The 17,784-nt window shown below is 42.9% G+C and overlaps 1 protein-coding gene across 9 annotated transcripts in view; it reads left to right on the plus strand.

Moving 5' to 3' along the window:
- agrn (agrin) overlaps window positions 1–17,784 on the plus strand; it is a 274,693-nt gene that overhangs the window by 245,181 nt on the left and 11,728 nt on the right. For 3 of the 9 annotated variants that reach the window (XM_026153159.1, XM_026153153.1, XM_026153158.1), the window contains 11 exons: window positions 1,763–1,992; window positions 3,557–3,691; window positions 6,086–6,176; window positions 6,465–6,629; window positions 6,716–6,827; window positions 9,799–9,810; window positions 11,677–11,793; window positions 13,920–14,103; window positions 14,918–15,005; window positions 15,898–15,921; window positions 17,638–17,670. In XM_026153159.1, coding sequence (XP_026008944.1) covers window positions 1,763–1,992; window positions 3,557–3,691; window positions 6,086–6,176; window positions 6,465–6,629; window positions 6,716–6,827; window positions 9,799–9,810; window positions 11,677–11,793; window positions 13,920–14,103; window positions 14,918–15,005; window positions 15,898–15,921; window positions 17,638–17,670 — 1,191 coding nt within the window. The remainder of the gene's footprint in view (window positions 1–1,762; window positions 1,993–3,556; window positions 3,692–6,085; window positions 6,177–6,464; window positions 6,630–6,715; window positions 6,828–9,798; window positions 9,811–11,676; window positions 11,794–13,919; window positions 14,104–14,917; window positions 15,006–15,897; window positions 15,922–17,637; window positions 17,671–17,784) is intronic. The other 6 variants (XM_026153156.1, XM_026153160.1, XM_026153157.1 and 3 more) reach the window with 4 other exon arrangements.

Here is a 17,784-nt window from a genome sequence, read left to right on the forward strand (position 1 = left end):
ATCTGGTACCTTCCGTTAAGTCATGTGAGGATAGTTGCCTAGAGTGGTTTCATAGAGCGCGGCCCCATCTTCGATTTGTTTTTTCCCCATCTGCTGCTTGTTCATCCATTGGTCTTAATAGAAGTGCACTAAAGAGTAGGAGGATAACAATATGGGAATATTTAAAATAAATTGCTTTTATGAAAAAAAAATTCTTCATGTTATAAAATTAGTAGAAACGTTTAAGTCATAAATTTGCTGTAAAGTTGGGAATTTAAACACGGGAGTCTGCTTTTAGTACAGCTTCAATCGGAAGTTCAAAGAATTGCAGTTTTTGGCACTTTGGGATTTGTTTTGTTTGCTTCATTTTTCAGCCCCAGAGCTTGCAGCTAGCTGAGGACACGGACAGTAGGCATCAAATCGCAGTGTATTAGAGTCATTAGTTGCAAGCCTGTGGACACACTCAAACTATCTGCCCCCCACTCCATGCTAGTAATATTGTTTTAGTTAACACTGTGTTGATGGAAGGTGTTTTGACCTGTTTATTTATACGTGTACAATTAATGTACGACCCTAATTCCCAAAAAGTTGGGACAGTGTGACTTGCAAATCTAAACACAGGAAACATTTTACTGATTAATGAAAAATCTTGCTCATTTGTCTTCGAACAATTTGATCGCAGCAAAGTGTCTCAATAAAGTTTGGAGAGGGGCAGCTGGAAAAGTAAGTGGTACTAAAAAGAAACAGCTGGAGGAGCAATTTTGCAACTAATTAGGTTAATCATATTAGAGGTCGGTGACGTGATTGGGTTTAAAAAGGGTGTCTAAGAGGGGCACAGTATGTTGAAATCACTGGACAGGCTCAGGAACACTTACACAAATCACTGTGTCTGAGCTTTAACTATACAAATGCTGCTTAAAGCTCTACAATGCAGAGAAGAAGCCATATGTGAACATGATCGAGAATCGCCGTCGTCTTCTCCGGGTCAAAGCTTTAAAATGGACTGAGACAAAATGGAAAACTGTTCTGTGATCAGCCGATTTGAAATTTGACACTCTTTTTGGAAAACATGGACGCTGTGTCCGCCAGAATAAAGAGGAGATCTATGGAGGTGCATTAGTGCCTGTGGAACTGGCAGCGATAGGGAGGATGAAATAAAAATATAACAAAGAAGATCCAGGACTGTTCAGCAGCTGGAATCCTATATCAGACAAAAATGGGATAACTCTCCTCTCCCAAAAGTCCGGAAACTGGTCTCTCTTCTGATGCTACACGTTGCTGTCATCACAATCAAAATGACCTTTTGTTTTAATTAAAATGGTGCATTTTAACTTCACATGTTTTCCTGTGAATAAAATATGAGGTAAATATGAGAAAGTGATATAAATAAAATGTTTATTATTTTATTATTATTTTTAATTACACACCTATTTTACACAGTGTCCCAACTTCTTTTGGAATTATGGTTAAAATAATGCCATTTATGTGAATGATTGTAATTATGTGATATGATATTGTGGCATCCCTGGTACAAAGCCGGTGTCAGTAATAGTAGTAATTAACCAGTTTGTTTGATTTTGATCAGAAATGATCAGATGTTCGAGAAAAAAAGGTCAACATCCGAGGTGAATTTGGAAAAGTCTTCATCTAGCTCTTCCTTTATGAAAATATAATGAAGTGTATTAATAATACTTCATAGAGTATGGCATTTCTTCACTGCAGGTTCAGTGTGATTCAGTTAGCTTTAGTAGTGTAACTTTTTTTCCCCCCTGTCTGTCTTCAGTGTAAAGGAGAGGACAGGGTTGGCAGTCGGTCTGGTGGGCTGCATCCGCATGTTAGATGTCAACAACCGGAACCTCAACCTGCAGGAGAACGGGGGCGAAAGTCTGTACGGCAGCGGGGTGGGTGAATGCGGCAACAACCCCTGCCTGCCAAATCCCTGCAAGAATGGCGGTGCTTGCCAGGTGAAGGAGGCCGAGATGTTCCACTGCAAGTGCAGCAAAGGATTCTGGGGTAAGATGCTGAGCAGATTTTCCTAATAGTTATGGACAGTCATGGAGTTCTGAGAAGTTGGTTCCAGTATAAGCGTGGGGAAATAAGTAGAAAATATGCCTTATTCATATGTAATCTTCAAACTTTCCTAACACCTTGTAGTTAAAATTCTGCTAATACATCTCAGTGTTGCCTTCTCCACAGGGATTCACTGTGGTCATGCCTGACTCACAAATCCTAAGTAAGCTTGACAGGCTAATTTGACAGTGTAACTCATGCCCCCAGCAGCAGCGCTGCAAGTCATTTTGTAAACACTATCAAATCTGTGTGTCCAGCACAGAAATGGGAGTTTAAATGTTGACGCAGTGCAAGGAACACGAAAAACTTTGAACTAATTCTCTGTGATTGGCCTTTGGCCTATCTCTCCTTCCACTGTTCCTTTCCTCGTCTTTTTCTCCCTCCAGCAGATGGCAACTAACAAGCAGCTGAGAGAGAGAATATAGTTAAGAGCAGACACCAGCAGGGCCTAGCCAAGCGTGCCCCTCGCTGGTTATACTGCAGCTTACCGCGGAAAGTTTCACACAAGAAGCAATTTAATTGTCAGATCTAACTTTTATGCTCGAATAGTAAAGGATTTCACCCACAAATGGGGGCAGGTTAATGGTTATTGAAACAACCTGTCAGTCGAGGTTTAAGAGCCATTTTCCTTGAATATACAATATGGATCAATAAAGTATTGCGTTGTATTACTGTTGCCTTTATGTTTTTGTTGGTGCTGAGAAGCTTGGGGAGGCATGTAAATCTGAAGAAGCACTGCTGTGACAGAAGTTATGCTAGCAACCCAGTGTACAACAAATGGTGTTAATGAGAATTGGACCGATGCCTGCGCCCTCAGATTGAAGTTAATTTTGTCACGATGTCCATTTAAAAGTGGCCGAGATTGGCTATCTCGAAGGAACAGGACAGATCGCAGAAAGAGAGAAGACAGAACAAATGGGCGGGAAGAGTTGTAGTTAGAGGGAGGGCATGTCAGGACAGCTGGATGAATGCGAGAGGGGAGAGAGTAATAGAGTTAAAAAGACGAGAGAGGAAGAATAGATGTGAAAAAGAGCCATGGTGGTGAGGAGCTAAGAGTGGAGGATAAAATACAGCTTCCAAACGCAGGAGTGAGGAAAACGGGGGAGCCCTGTGAGCTCAGCATGGATGGGGTTCATTAAAGCACTCGCCTCACCACAGGCTCTGACTGCTAAAGTAATAACGGGTGAATTCAGATGGGCTGTGGCAGAGGGCAAACCCATCATCCACCAGACGCCTGCTAGCCTTTCCCACAGTTGGCGTTGGCCTAGAAACATGGCCGCGTGGCAGGAAGGCTCTCCACTGTTTAATCTGGACGTGTAATATTTCTAAATCCTATTAGAAAATGACCTCTATTACAGAGGAAATCCTCATACACCCGCTTCTCTCTCCTTTTTCTGTCTTCCCCTCGTTTCAAGTGGAATACAAAAGAGTCAGTGGTTGAATACGTTGGCGCTTGTTGCATGTTTCCTTGGTGGTTCCCTTCTGACATTTTTGTGTCTACATCCAGGTCTAACGTGTGCCGACGTCCACGACCCGTGCAGCCCCACCAGGTGCCATCCGTCTTCCCAGTGCCAGGCACAGCCCGAGGGAGGCTACAAATGCGAGTGCCCCATGGGACGTGAAGGAAGACACTGCGAGAACGGTAATCTCTCCCGGACACAACAGAGTTTTGGTCTGGAGTCTGCTGTGTAGCACCCTCCTCCATGCCTATTTTCCCTCTTCTGTGACATTTCCATTCCCGCTGAATCGAAAAAGGAGATCAAATGCAGAAGAAGGGAGGGGGGGGGGTGCAAAAGCCTTCAGGGTGGAAGGGAAAGGGAGGGTTGGTGGCATACAGAACTGAGGTAGATGATTGGCCCCGTCGGGCCATTCACCACATCGACTCTGCTACGCTTGTTAGTGGGTAGGATGCAGCCTCCCTCCCTGCCTTTCTGCCCACAGGTGTTGTGTTCAAACATGTTTGTTGGTACTTAGTTTCACATGGCAGAACCAGGCCGCTGCTGGGAAAAAGACCGGAGCACAGCTCAGCTGCTTTTGAAGTTCATCATTAGCACTTTGGGCGGTGTGGCATTCTGAAGTCTACTCATGTTTATCCCTCCCTTCCTTTGTAGATGTTGTCATGAATGCTTGCAGAAGTTGACTTCTGCAAGTGTGAATTAAAAAGAATATATTCCGATGCAAATCCTGAACAAAAGAGAAACGCGCAACCTTGTAACCCTGGGAATTCGGAAAAAAACCCAGATGGGAATAGCCTCTTTCTCCTTCGCCTCGAGTCCAAGTTAGCAGGTGATTAAAATAAATTGAGGCGAACCAAAATCAATGCCATGTGAGCGGGAGCGTCTCCCATTCCAAAAGGCTATTTTTTTCACACGAATCAATGAGATGACTAATCGCATCAGTCCTTCCTGCCCGCGGTGATTAATGGGAGCGTCAGTCAGCCAGAGTGTCAGCCCCCGAGAGGAGCTCAGAGATAAGGTGGCAGCCAGGCGGACATCCCCTCTGAGGGCTGCACTGAGAACAGTTAAAAAGACAGGTAGCTTAGAGCGCTCTCATCAGAAGCCTGAAGGTGAATTGGTCGTAATATGAAGTGTTTGCATCTTAGCATGTGCGCATGTGTACGCGCAGGTTTAGCTGAGCTGTGGCTTCCATTTCAATTCCACCAGGGGTTTGTCAGTGTAGCTCGCTGCTATAATATTCACAGTCAAGGACTTTTCTCAAGGGTGTTCCAGTAGTACTGAATGGCCTACTTTACTCAATGCTTTTACCCTGTCATACTGTAAATCATTACAATTTAGTGATGGAAGCACAATCATTAGGATTGAGGCAGTACACACACAGACCAAAAAAAGGGGGCTTGTCAGTTACATTAAGCTAGGTCTTTGTGTGAGATTTTCTTTTTTGTGTATTCAAGCTGCTTGTTGCCATTTCATTTTTTGATACTGTGGGTTTATTAGAAGTACTAATTGGGTGTCATTACTCCACCATCAACAAAATTGCCACAGAGCTTGCCACTGACTTAGCAATAGAAGCAACGGCTCGCTAAATGCCGCTTCTGACTTAAAGACCAAAGACCAGCTGTGGAAACTTTAACTTGACGGAAATTTTCTTAGTCGTCAAACTCAGTCACCCACGCATCATGCAGCTTTCCTGGTCATCCAGCCTCTTCCAATGCCTTGCCCTCTGCTCACCTATTGATCGATGTGCTTTCAGTTCGAGCGCTAGGTAAAAAACAAGAAAAACCCTCCAGACTTGCTCTATAGGAAACTACATTCTGAGAAGCTCTTAAAGTGTTCACTTTAGCAAAGGATTCCTTGTTGCGTGCACCAGACTCTTTTTCCGTCTCCTGCGCGGTGCGTGCCGTCATCATCATTAGCAGTCTTCTGCACAATAGCTAATTAGCTTTCTCTTCTATGTCTCCCTTCCCCATCCTGACTAATCCCAGCCAATTACGAGTAAAAGCTTTCTTGCCGGCTACATAGATAGGTATGTGTATATGTGTGAGCATCTAGCGTGGCACATTCCTCTCAGTGATTGTAGCTTTTGCAAGCAACACCATAAACACATACTCCCACAGTGACACTTGAATGATTTTTAATGTCAAGCTACTTGTTAGCGGGATGGCACAGTGCCTGTCCTAATCACTCCAGACAGCCAAAAGACGGGACAGCCAGACGTAGACCCTGTTGCTAAGACATGAATTTGTAAAAAGGCCTGCCAAAATACAATAGCCACATTATTTGATAGGTCCCAGGCTGTGGTGTTAAACTCCGCATGTCTCCAAAGGTCCTTTGTTATACAGTGGCGGGCTGTGTAATCAGTCTGACATAAGGGTTTTTTAATTTATTTAATTTTTTTGTTTGAATTTCCGTCAGGAGAAAGTCTTAATCCCAAAAGCTATAAAAACACAAATCCATCTCTCGCCTTAATGCTGACAGGCTCTTCAAAGATGTACTGACTATCCCTGAATTTCAATTTTGTCAGCAGCAAAAACGACACCTGCGGTTCAATACCGTCTCTTTGTTTTTTTTCCCCCCAGTGGTTGAGAGGCAAGGGGCTTACATGCCACTGTTCAACGGAGACTCTTACCTGGAGCTGAAGGGGCTACATCTGTACGGGCACGATCTGCGGTAAGTCCCATGCCTCAGTGTGAAACCCACATGTATTATTGAACACCGGATACCACGTAGGTCTCACAGACTGAGCTTGTTCTGTGCCTAAAGCCAACACCCTTCTTTAAGCCTGGACTGAACTGACAATGACGGAAACAAGTAATGCTGTGAGCATGTAGAACATACAATGTCTTTATATACTGGAGAAACAGTGTTGATGCACCAGACACAGAAAAACATCTAGGAGATGTTTCTATGAGATCCTCTTAAACTCACGTGTGTGTTTTGCTTCTGTTACATCTGCAGTCAAAAGGTTAGCATGACAGTGGTTTTCATGGCCAACGACTCCAATGGTTTGATCTTTTACAACGGCCAAAAATCAGATGGAAGAGGAGACTTCATCTCACTGTCCTTGAGCGGTGGATTCCTGGAGTTTCGCTACGACCTGGGGAAGGGACCTGCCACCATAAGGTTACCACGACTTGAGAATCTAAGAGGGTTTAAGTTATCAAACAAGAAAACAGAGAAATATAAAACTGTGCATGTGTGTGATTCAGGAGTAAAGAACGGATCCAGCTGAATGTGTGGAACACCATCAACCTGGAGCGCTCCAACCGCAAAGGAGAGATCATGGTGAACAAGAAGGGTGCTGTCCGAGGAGAGGCACCAGTAAGAAAACCGCAACCCACCAAGCTACTGCTAATGGTTATCTTGCTTTTAGCATGGGGCCAGTGCTATCCTTACCCTTATGTCTGCCTGTATTTATATGTGTATATACCCCTCTGTGTGCCTATGCCTCATCTACGCCACATCATGCCGCTATAAGTAGTAGAGATGGCACGATACCACTTTTTTATGTCCGATACCGATACCGATATCATAAATTTGGATATCTGCCGATACCGATATGAATCCGATATAGTGTTTTTTAATCAACAAAACTGTTTTTTAAAATATCTTGCTGCATTTTGCAAGTCTGCAAGTTCATACTCAAGTTTAAAACAACAACTACACTAAAGCTATTCTGTTATACCTGTATACAAAAAAAATATTTCATAGTTCAGCAATACTGATCAATCTAATAAACTTAAACCTGCACCATCCTCCCTATTCTGGTATTTTAAAGAGTACTTAGCGTAAATATTAAGCAACCTAACTAATAGGGTTCCAACTCCCAGCAACAACAAAAATAAATAAATAAAAAATAAGGAACCACCCCTCACGCGCCACCTCATGATGCTTAATCGACGTAATCAACCTTAATTTGATGCAGTGTGAAAAAAAATGCACAGAAATCAATTATTTTTCAAGAAATATTAAATAGATTCAACATCTTTCTTCAACAAAATTGCAGACTGCACAGATGGTACCTTCCCAAAGTAAAAAGTACTATAGCTTACTAGGGTATATTAGACTTAATAGTCACTATATACAGTAATTGACTTCTATTCATTTTACATCAAATTAAAACTTTGGGTGTCAGATAATTATTTATTAAAAGCTAGATATTTTAAATGAGAATAAGAAAGAAAAGTATGTCTTTGTGCCCCCTTTTCCCTGTTCATGCCCTATCGGCCCCCCTGGCTAAACTTTGCTAGATCCGCCCCTGCACAGTTACCAGGTCAGCTACGTAGAAAAAGATCCTCGAGTAGAAAGTAATATTAAATAAATTCTAACAACAGCTTATCAAGTTTAAACGTGCTGCTGTTGTTCAGCCGCTGGTTTCCTCTTTCTGGTGCAAAGTGGGCCAAAAACAAACAAGAGAGACGGACTCGCAACAGAAAAGCCGATCAGCTGATTTAAGCAGTTTCATGATTGAAGTAGCAGCAGGAGAGAGAGAGAGAGAGAGAGGCAGTCGCTTGTTAAGCTTAACGTGGGAATGCTTTACAAACATTCAGAGATGGACTTACACACTTGCTTTACTTCTCTCGGGGATAACTTTGTCGGAGATGAAATGCCGGGTTGCTAGCGAAGCTCCACATGCTATCCAGACCACCGACAGGTCCCGCATGCCACAGCCGCTCTATCACGTGATGCATACTGCTCCGACTGCTAACGTTCTGAGGTGAGTTACGGCATGTTGCAAGTTTTGTGAGGTGCTTTCGTGATATTTAATGGATCGGATTACATTTTTTATTTTTCTCCGATATCCGATCCAGTAATTTAGGTCAGTATCGGACCGATACCGATACGTAATATCGGATCGGTCCATCTCTAATAAGTAGTGTCCAAGTTACTGCTTACCCAGTTTTGCTGATTTCTTTTGTACACAGTCCCAGAGCGTATAGTTTGTTCTAACCTAAAGTATGCAGCTATCTCCAGAAATCCAGCAATGCAAGAGGGAGAGCTGTAAATATAGAAGGGGCAGTCTTAATTTTGTAATACTTCTTCAAGCTTCCTGATTTTCTAGAGATAAAAGTTAGCATTACCTACCAAATTCAAAAAGCAGCCTTTTCTGCTGGTATACAGTCAATTTCATAAATCCAGCCTTTGAGGGTGCTGCCTAGGGAGGTGGAGGCAGATCAAGGAGATAGCAGCAGCGAGAGAGTGCGTAATGAAAATTTTAAACCCGGCGACTAGACTAATAAAGCAGGTACATGGTTCCAAATGAAGGCGATCTAATAGTTTGATAAGTCTGCAAGTCATCCAATTATATTAAACAGTGTAATTTGTGACTGTGAACATGCACTCTGTCAACTCCATCAACTTCCTCTAAGATGCAACACTGCTTTTTTCTTTTTTTCCCCTCTCTCTCGCTGCTCAGTCACCCCTCCTCTGCCTCCCCATCGTCCGTATGGTAATTGTGTTTTACTCCAGCAACGGAGGCAGAAAATCTTATTAAAGAAAGAGAGCAAGGGAAAAGCGAAGATGAGTGGGGGGCTGGTAGGACGCAAGGGATGAGCTGAGACTAGTTATGGAGCTCATTGCAGAGACCCTATCCAGTATTGCTCTAAGCTAATTCTCTCCCACTTCAGCGCTAAGAACCAGGAAGGCGTTACAATACGCTTTGCTCAGAGAAACCTATATCATATCAAAGGTGGTCGCACACAGGAACATATATGGATGCATATAGCATGTTCATTTCAAAGTCTGTTCAGGCTGCTGACGTAATGAACTACAAACTTTCAAAGGTTCGGATAACAGAAATAATAATCTACTTCACCTCATATTGAATGGCTGTGGTCTATAAATGAGGTTGGGTTAAGTGGCACTATTCATAGACTCTCATCCATGAAGTGTTTTTTTTTTCCTCCTTTTCATCTTTTGCTAATGGCATCGTATGTTTCATGCACGGCCTTCTTAGACTTACTGTCTTATTTGCATTCATGTTCTCTAGTGTAAATACGCACTTGCACAGCTTTGTGGTTTCATGTGTGTGTATGTATATAATGCAAAGGTGTGCTGTCCACATTTTATATTCTTGTTTAACGTGTCTGTCTCACATGTCAGTGCTTCACAGCGGCTTTTTTTTTTTAATACTCTTGCAGGTGCGTGTGTTATAGTACGTGTGTGCTTTGTGAGCTTTTGCATTTGCCTAGATCTGCATGCTCCTTTGTGCACAGACACTTTCTAGTTACCCTAATAACTCTCTTCCTCCCTATTTTCTTTCCTTCTCTATGATGTGCTGTCTGGAAATAAGAAATCACGCAAGGTAATTAGACAAGTCCCAGTCACACCTCAGCCCCGCATTTTGTTTGAGCCACCTCGCTGTGTCCTCTTACCCTCATCTCTTCATGCAACAACTGCACAGACCAAAAAAAGGGTACTTCTGCAGAGCTGCAGGCAGCTTTAAAGGTGCCAGTTCTGTAGAACAACTTTGCCATTTTCATAAGCTCATAAACGCACACACAGCACCAAAGAGGAGATGCTCCTAAAGAACAAGGTTTGGCTTTCACCTCGGTCCATCTGCTGTGGGGGTGGGAAGGTGGGAGGTAAGAAGGAAAAGAAGCAGCCATCTTTGCGATGGCCATTGTTTTTAGCAACAAAGAAACGTCTTCATTAGTCTGCCGTAGGCGGGGATATCACGCCAGTGCCGCGTGCCTGTCGGAAAGTGAGAGCGAAGACATGGGAGGCGAGGAGGATATATACCGTAGGAGACGGTGAGGTGCTAAGCCAAGCCTGGCTGTTCTTTTGTCATCTGCTCTCACTTTTATGCACAAGAACAATCCTCCATAATATCATGAACTCGCTCACTCTTTTACCCATTACGACACAAGTCTCACTGAACATCACTGAGCAAGAATCACCCCATGGAACCAGCCATCCTCTTTCAACAGGTGGTTATTATTACCTGGAAGAGGGGGAAAACTTAGAACATGATCTACCATTCCATTGCATGCAGTTTCACTTAGCGTCATAGAAGTGTAGCTTGACATAGATAGTGAGTACTTAAATTCCAGAGTATCACTCTATGAAGGGGTAAGATCTCAGGGAAGGTGCAGTATGTTTCTGTAACTCTATCTGCAGAGTAGATGGGTGTTGTAGAGCAGTAATGTCTGCATACAGAGCCTGAGGTGGCCATCTTTGCCCTACAGTTTGGTGACAACTTTTGGCAAAGCCTAGAGGCAACAGCCACAACTGGGTCCAGCCGCTTTGGCCAAAGTCTCTGCTCTATCTCAGCTGGAAGCGGCTCAAGGTGCAGCGACACAGCCCCGGGCTTCAGCCAAGCACCACAGCCTCCCGCACTCCAAATCCCATCCTAAATAAAAGCCAGCCTGATGCCAGCTTGCCTGCACAAAGCCAGTTTATTTGGCCCCTTCCATCATTTTTACAACAATTAACTCCACTTTAACCCTCTGGCAATTACTGCCCTACATAAAATAAAGATCATTAATTCCTTCCTTCTGAAGTGGGCCAGTTCTCCCATGCAAAAGTAGCAAAGAGGCACCTTGCTAATGCAAAGCAATTGTTCCAAAGGTTTGGTGGAAAGAATCGAATTTCATAGCCGCCTGCTGCACAAATGAATTGCAATTAATGTGTCTCCACACTCAACCGTTTGAAAGGTCGGTGCTTATAATCAGCCATTCATTAGAGATGTCTGTAAAGAACCATCCATATCTCCAGCCCAGCCTGCTTCTGATTTTCCTTTGTAGTCTCTTTTTATGTCGCACAGATAGAGGATAATTGACCACTCTCTCTGAGAGACACAGAAATCAATTATGTTGTAATGTATCAAGTGTATTGGCGTGGAAGGAAGGCAAGGAAGTTCAGTTAAAGCCTCTGCTGGCTTTAGTATTAAATCTTTTTTATGGGACATTTGTGACATGTCTGTAAATGTGGTATGTGTATTAATCTCAGTCTTTATATCTTGGGTAAAAGGATGCAATTTATTTCCTGGCTCCCTTGACTGCGGTAAAAGTATAAACCAATATGTTCTGAATAGGAAACTCTTGAGAAAAGTTGATGATGGGTTATGGGAAAGAGTCAATAAAGACATACAGAGGTAGATGTAGAGCTATTTTTGCGGGGTGCATCGCTGGCTCATCAGCTGAAACGTGTCTGTGTCCTTTCTCATCAGAACCAGCACGTAGATCTTAACCTGAAAGAGTCTCTTTTTGTTGGTGGAGCTCCCGATTACAGCCGACTAGCAAGAGCCGCTGCACTTACGGAAGGCTTCAAGGGAACAGTCCAGCAGGTAAATTTATACATGTCTCTTTGTAAACGAATTAATGTGTCATTAACTCATATTTTCGATTCTATGTTATTTTAATGACCTTAGACATACAGCAGCAAAGTCCAGCGATAAGTTACTCGCTGTACTGCTATAAGCCCTCGCATTAGTAATTTTCCATTATGAGCTCACTCTGTGACGGACAGTGGCTGTGCTCATTTGGATTAGTGCACACTAATAATAGAATGCACATTTTTGAAGTCTTTCCATTTTGCTATTCTCAGATCTTTCCCTGACAACTTTCCAATTTTTTTTTCTTCCTCCACTTTCCAGCAAAAATCTCATCTCAGAGTGCCAAAAATAACTTGGTAGAACAAAGGCTGGATGTTACTGTTTGCGCAAAGTTGTCATTAGTTATCCTCTCCAAACTTTCCCTTGACAGTTTCGAGCAAATCAAAAGCTAAATGTGGCGTTTGTCTTGCTTGGCCTGTAGGGAATAATTAATTATGAGGAAGTATTCCGAGTCTGGTGTACTGTTTAACACGCGTGTTGTAATTTTCGGAGGCAATTTTCGGTCTGCAGCAGCAGGGGATTCGTCTTCAGAGGTGCGTGTTAAACTGAATCTACAGCCTCACTGTACGCATTTATTTACTTGTAGGATGTGTCGCCATAATTAGATTTAAGGATGGTTCGGCAGAAAACACAAAACCCTTCATGGATGTGTTCCTTTGGATAACAATCAAGACTGGTAAATGATAATCTTCAAGTGGTGTGCTAAGGAGGCGAGAATTTAATCAGATAATTTTAATACCTTAAACGACTTATCAGAGGTAATAGGCATACGAGCATGACAAGAATTATATTGTAAATGCAGCACTTCAAAGAAAGGTCACTAAGACTATTACATAAATGCATGTCTTCAAAAATAGTAAATGAGGAGTGTTTATAAGATTTTGTTGATTTGTCTCCAAACGCATGCACACACACACACACACACACACACACACACGCACGCACGCACGCGCACACACACACACACACTGCTATAAAGCTAGCCCCACTGAACTATGTAGCATGTATTTACTGCACATTATGTCCAGTATGCTCTGTTCTTTATTGAAGGTCAACACAAAGACAAACAGTGAAATCTCAGTGAAATAACTGATCGAATACAGAAGACACCTGCGTACAAGAGCTGTGTTTTTTTTAATATATATATATATATGACAACACAATCCTGTTTGGTGTGAAATGGGTGTGGCCTAGTCAGAAAAGGATGATATCCTATATTTCTTTGCTCCAAACAGGATTCAACAACATCTGGAGAAAAAAATATCTTAATATATTTTTAGATTTTGTTTTTGCCTGGTTACTAATAAGTAAAGGGCTGTCAAACATAAGGCCCGGGGGCCAGTATCAATCCGTCAAAGATTGACAAAAAATCTGTCCCACAGAATATCTTTGGAAAATGTGAAGGAGCACATTTTAACTGTGTGGACATTCACATTACACCAGTAAATAAGTAAGAGATTAACAATTAGACTACAGAAATTATGATTTTTACATTGAAAAAAACAAGAAAGAAAAGAAAAAAGACATTCTCTAATTAACAAATATTTTCCATTTTTTTATTACAAGACTTTCTGTGCATTGAGCTGACAGACTTTTTTCTCTATTTTTACAGATTTATTTACTACAGTTTAAGCCAAAATTAGCAAAATCAACATGTAGAAAAGCTGTATTGATGAAATTGCACTACTTTTTGTTATATTAAAATATCTCAGGAGTCTCACTGGTCCGGCCCGCTTAGGATCAAAGATCAAAGATGGCCCACGATGTAGAATGAGTTTGACATCCCTGGTTAAGTACAATCAAACCACTGAGTCATCGTGATGTTTTCCACATTTTTATTTTGCTGCTTATTTAATAATTGATATTTGATTTTAGTGATGTACTATCTCAGAAATCCCAAATATGACTCTCCACTGTGGCTCAGATCCAATTTATTTCCTCCCGGTGCCTTTTGAAATATGCGGCCACTAGCGAGAACGTCGCTAGTTGCCGAGATGCATGCTTTTTGTTTCGTAAACGTCTTCGAAGCCAGACTGAGGTAACACCTGCTGATAACGCCCTGTGTGCACTGCTTCTAGATCACTCTGATGGGTACGCCCATCCTCAGGGAGGAGAATGCCTTGCGTTCCAGCAGCGTAGCCATGTTCCAGAATCACCCCTGCTCCAGGGAGCCCTGTCACAACGGTGGCCGCTGCAAACCTCAGCTGGACACTTACAACTGCGAATGCCTCAGCGGCTTCTCAGGGCAGCACTGCCAGAACAGTGAGTACCGCTGCCATCTTTTGTCATCTGTCCTAACACATACATTACATTTGGCTTTATCCTAATCCGAGTGAATGAACCAGAGAAAATCTCAGTTCTTAAACACATTTCCTACCCCTACTTTAAGGACCAGTGCGATTTCTCTTTGTGTAAGCCAGTGGCTAACAATACTTGCTGGGTTGAGATCACCTTATCATGTTTTTGCACGGCTTCAGTGAATCACTGTAACCGTACAAATTGTTCTATTTCCTCATCCAAGATGATCTGGTTTTACTCCAGAAGCATAGCATTTTGGGCTGCTTTTAAAGCATAGTATGAGTGGCACTGAAATCAGTGATGCTTCATGTAACACTGCTTGTTCTTGGCTTGCCTCTATAGAAGGTAAAATATGAGTCTCAATTTTTTCTGCTCATAAGACCTTTATTTCCATTGTGCTCTGCCATTGCGAGGTAATAATGCCAATATTAGACATGTGATGTCTCTTTTATGTCACTCTCATTATGTATTGATCTCAAACTAACGCGGCACTTACGAAAATGATGAACTGTGTCAACTGAATATTTATGAAAGGAAGGGGTTGCGCATTCCTTTCATCATCTTCGTGATACTCTGCCAGACGTGCGCTCGTTCGGGGCCAATCTGTCTTACATACTCAGTCGTTGCTTTTGCCATTAACCTTGGGCGTGTGGCCAACGCACCAATCCACCTACCCCATGCTCACACTTCATTGCCTTCGGCTCTGATAACTGAATCTTTATTGATTGGTGCGATCTCATCCTCTCATCATTCCTCGCCCCGCCCCTGTCCTTCACAGCCATCCACGAGAAGTCTGCTGGCGAGACCGAGGCCATCGCCTTTGACGGACGGACGTTCATCGAGTACCACAACGCTGTTACCAGGAGGTAAGAAAGACTACAGTCCGTTCAGCATCATCCACCATCTCTGCTGTAGAAGCTATTAGCCAAATAACCCCTCCATCTTCTCCCGTGGTAAGCTGTGATGACAGTGTTGATGATATCATCAGCGCTGGGGCTAATAGCTCATCGTTCTGTCTGTGGCAAGTCCCGCTACGCTTTTGACAGGATTTCACTAATTAGCGAGACAGTTAACAATCACAGTGTTGCCCAGAGCATGCTCGGTTCGCCCTGTGGTCTACCCCGTAGCTCGCACTGATGCTGAACAGTAAGCACACACATGATTAAACTTCTCATCCTATTTTGATGTGGTCATCATGTGTGGATGACCGTTTTTCATCAAGCTTTCAAAGATGTGTTGGCTTCAATTTTAACTCCCCGTAATGGGGAAAGAAAGCCGATGACGTAGTTGGAAAATGATTTCTGGGGCTGTTGTATAAAAAAAACACAAAAAAAACAGCAATCCACTCACTTCAGGCAACTGATGAGACATTTTTAGTCTTCCATCCATCTACAAGGTTGGCAAGAGAGCGCCTCCAGGTTGGAATAAACAAAAATGTTTATGTGACGAGCCTGAAACGACGTCAAGCGGCTCTATATCTTCGACTCGCAGCTCCTCACACAAACACTCAGAGGTGTGAAAACCGGGTTACGGTGTGCAGATCATCATGCTGCCGTGGACGCTCATACCTCACACTCACTCAGAAACAACTGGCTGGAGAATCACATATCCGTGTGTGCCTTTTGATGTGTCTTTGCTGCTTGTTGATGGCGTTAGCATTCCAGTTGTTCGTCCTCTGTCCTTGACCTCCCTTGTCTTTGTCCACATGTGTCTTTGTTTCATGTGAATGTCCTTCACTGTCTTTCCTTTTCACTCAAGCCAACTGACCAATGAGATCCCAGAGTAAGTAGACTTTAACACTGGGTATTTACCCAAGTTTCAAATCCAGCTCGACTAACAGCAGTAAAAAAAATTTTTTTTTAAAATCCATGTTTGATAACCCAAATGCAAAGATTAAAGCACATTCAGTTTCCCGTCTTAATATCCACACAGAACTCATCTTAACCGTTAAAGCCAGATTTTCACATCCAAGGCCCATATCCATAATTTCATTTGACAGGTTTCCTTATTTTTAATGCATCATGCATTGTCATTAGCTCCTGTCTTTTTTTTCCTTTCAGTGCAAAGGGAAGCATGAATGTTTGCATGATAAGCATTGTGCACAGCCCTCCGAGAAAATGAATTGCTGTACTGAGAATGTGCAATATTTTATGCATGGTTGTAGCTCGTTCATAAACAAAATGAATTGCCACGTGCTTTATGCTGAATGGCATTAAGCGCTAATGTGAGAAATGAATGAGACCCCTTGAAAACTACAAGAGGAGGTTATACTAAATACAACTCAACCTAGTTTCTGGTGCCTGTGGAGTTTGTGCGCGGGAAAACCCTCGGTCATGCCTTAGTTATTAAAGGTTTTTCTTCCTGCTCATTAGCTCGGTAAGTAACCTCTTTTTTTAAAAAGCGCTGAAGCAGAATTCGGCTCAAATTAAGCCGACTGGATTCCGCCCAGAGTTCCACTCCATGCCAGGGCTTCTGTCATTTCATTTTTGCCAGATCTCTAACTGTAATTGTGAATAATTACAGAGTCGACTGTACAGAAAGGCTGTGACATGTTAATCACAGATTTGTCTCCCTTTGTAGATTAGACCTCCAATTGAGATCTCTCTCCTCAGTGTGTAGCCATGGGCATCAATCTCACTTAGCAGCAGGGGACAGCGGTCCTTGAAGCCAGACTGTCAAAAGTTTAATGGATGTCACATTTACTACGAGCCACAATGAGGGTGAATCTAACCATACCAGGCTCTTGGTGCAGCACTCTAAAGGAGCACAATCAATTGGGTGGGATTTGATCTGGTAAAAGGAATGAATACATTTCTTGGCCATTAAGTGGCGCTAAGGCCAAAATGTCAAACTTTAACCCTGGGTTAATGTTTTGGTTACTATTTACAGCACCCCTTTGATCACTCCTCCTCCTCCATATCTGGAAGCTCAGGTCGATTACGCTCAAGCTCCATTATTTCAGAGACAAATCATATCTGGCCATGACTCTCAACTGATACGCGCTTGACCCCATTTTTGGACAATTGCCCAATTTTTCTCATTCGCTGCTTTCATCTCTGGACAGAAGGTAATTGGTGCAGCACTGTAGCGTGCAGAGCCATAAATATAAAGGAGCTGGTCAATAATTGGACGCTGACTTAAAGCGGGCTCTGCACCTCAGTGGACACTGACCATGAATGTGCTTAATCTTGATGCTTCACTCGTTTAAAAAATGCTTGATCCCAAGGCATTTTGGAGAGTTAGTCATCCATCTTAATCTCAGCGGTTCCCTTAAGAACCTTTTTATGGTTGTGGTGTTATCAAGGCTAAGCTACACTCTTCCTATGATCACACAACAGTTGTTATCGACTTGACGTGGTCGATATTGTAGTAGAGCAGATAAGTTATGCTTTTTGCAGCTCCAGGCCTAAACTAGACCTCCTCCCTCCCTCCCTTTCTCCTTGTTGCCCCTTGCGCTTACACTGCATGCCGTTGACTTTCTCCCCCTGCTCCCTTAAGTCCCGAGTCTCTGGAGAACCCATCCGACCAGAGGTGAGTCTCTCAAAGCTATCAAAAATGTGGTGCTGTCGGCTTGCGAATCACCTCCTCATTCCTCCCCTTCCCTCCAGACAACCCCTCGTCGACCTCTCACAGGGCTAAATCCTC

This window comes from Astatotilapia calliptera, chromosome 20 (assembly GCF_900246225.1).
Source record: "Astatotilapia calliptera chromosome 20, fAstCal1.2, whole genome shotgun sequence".
NCBI classification, from domain to species: Eukaryota; Metazoa; Chordata; class Actinopteri; order Cichliformes; family Cichlidae; genus Astatotilapia; species Astatotilapia calliptera.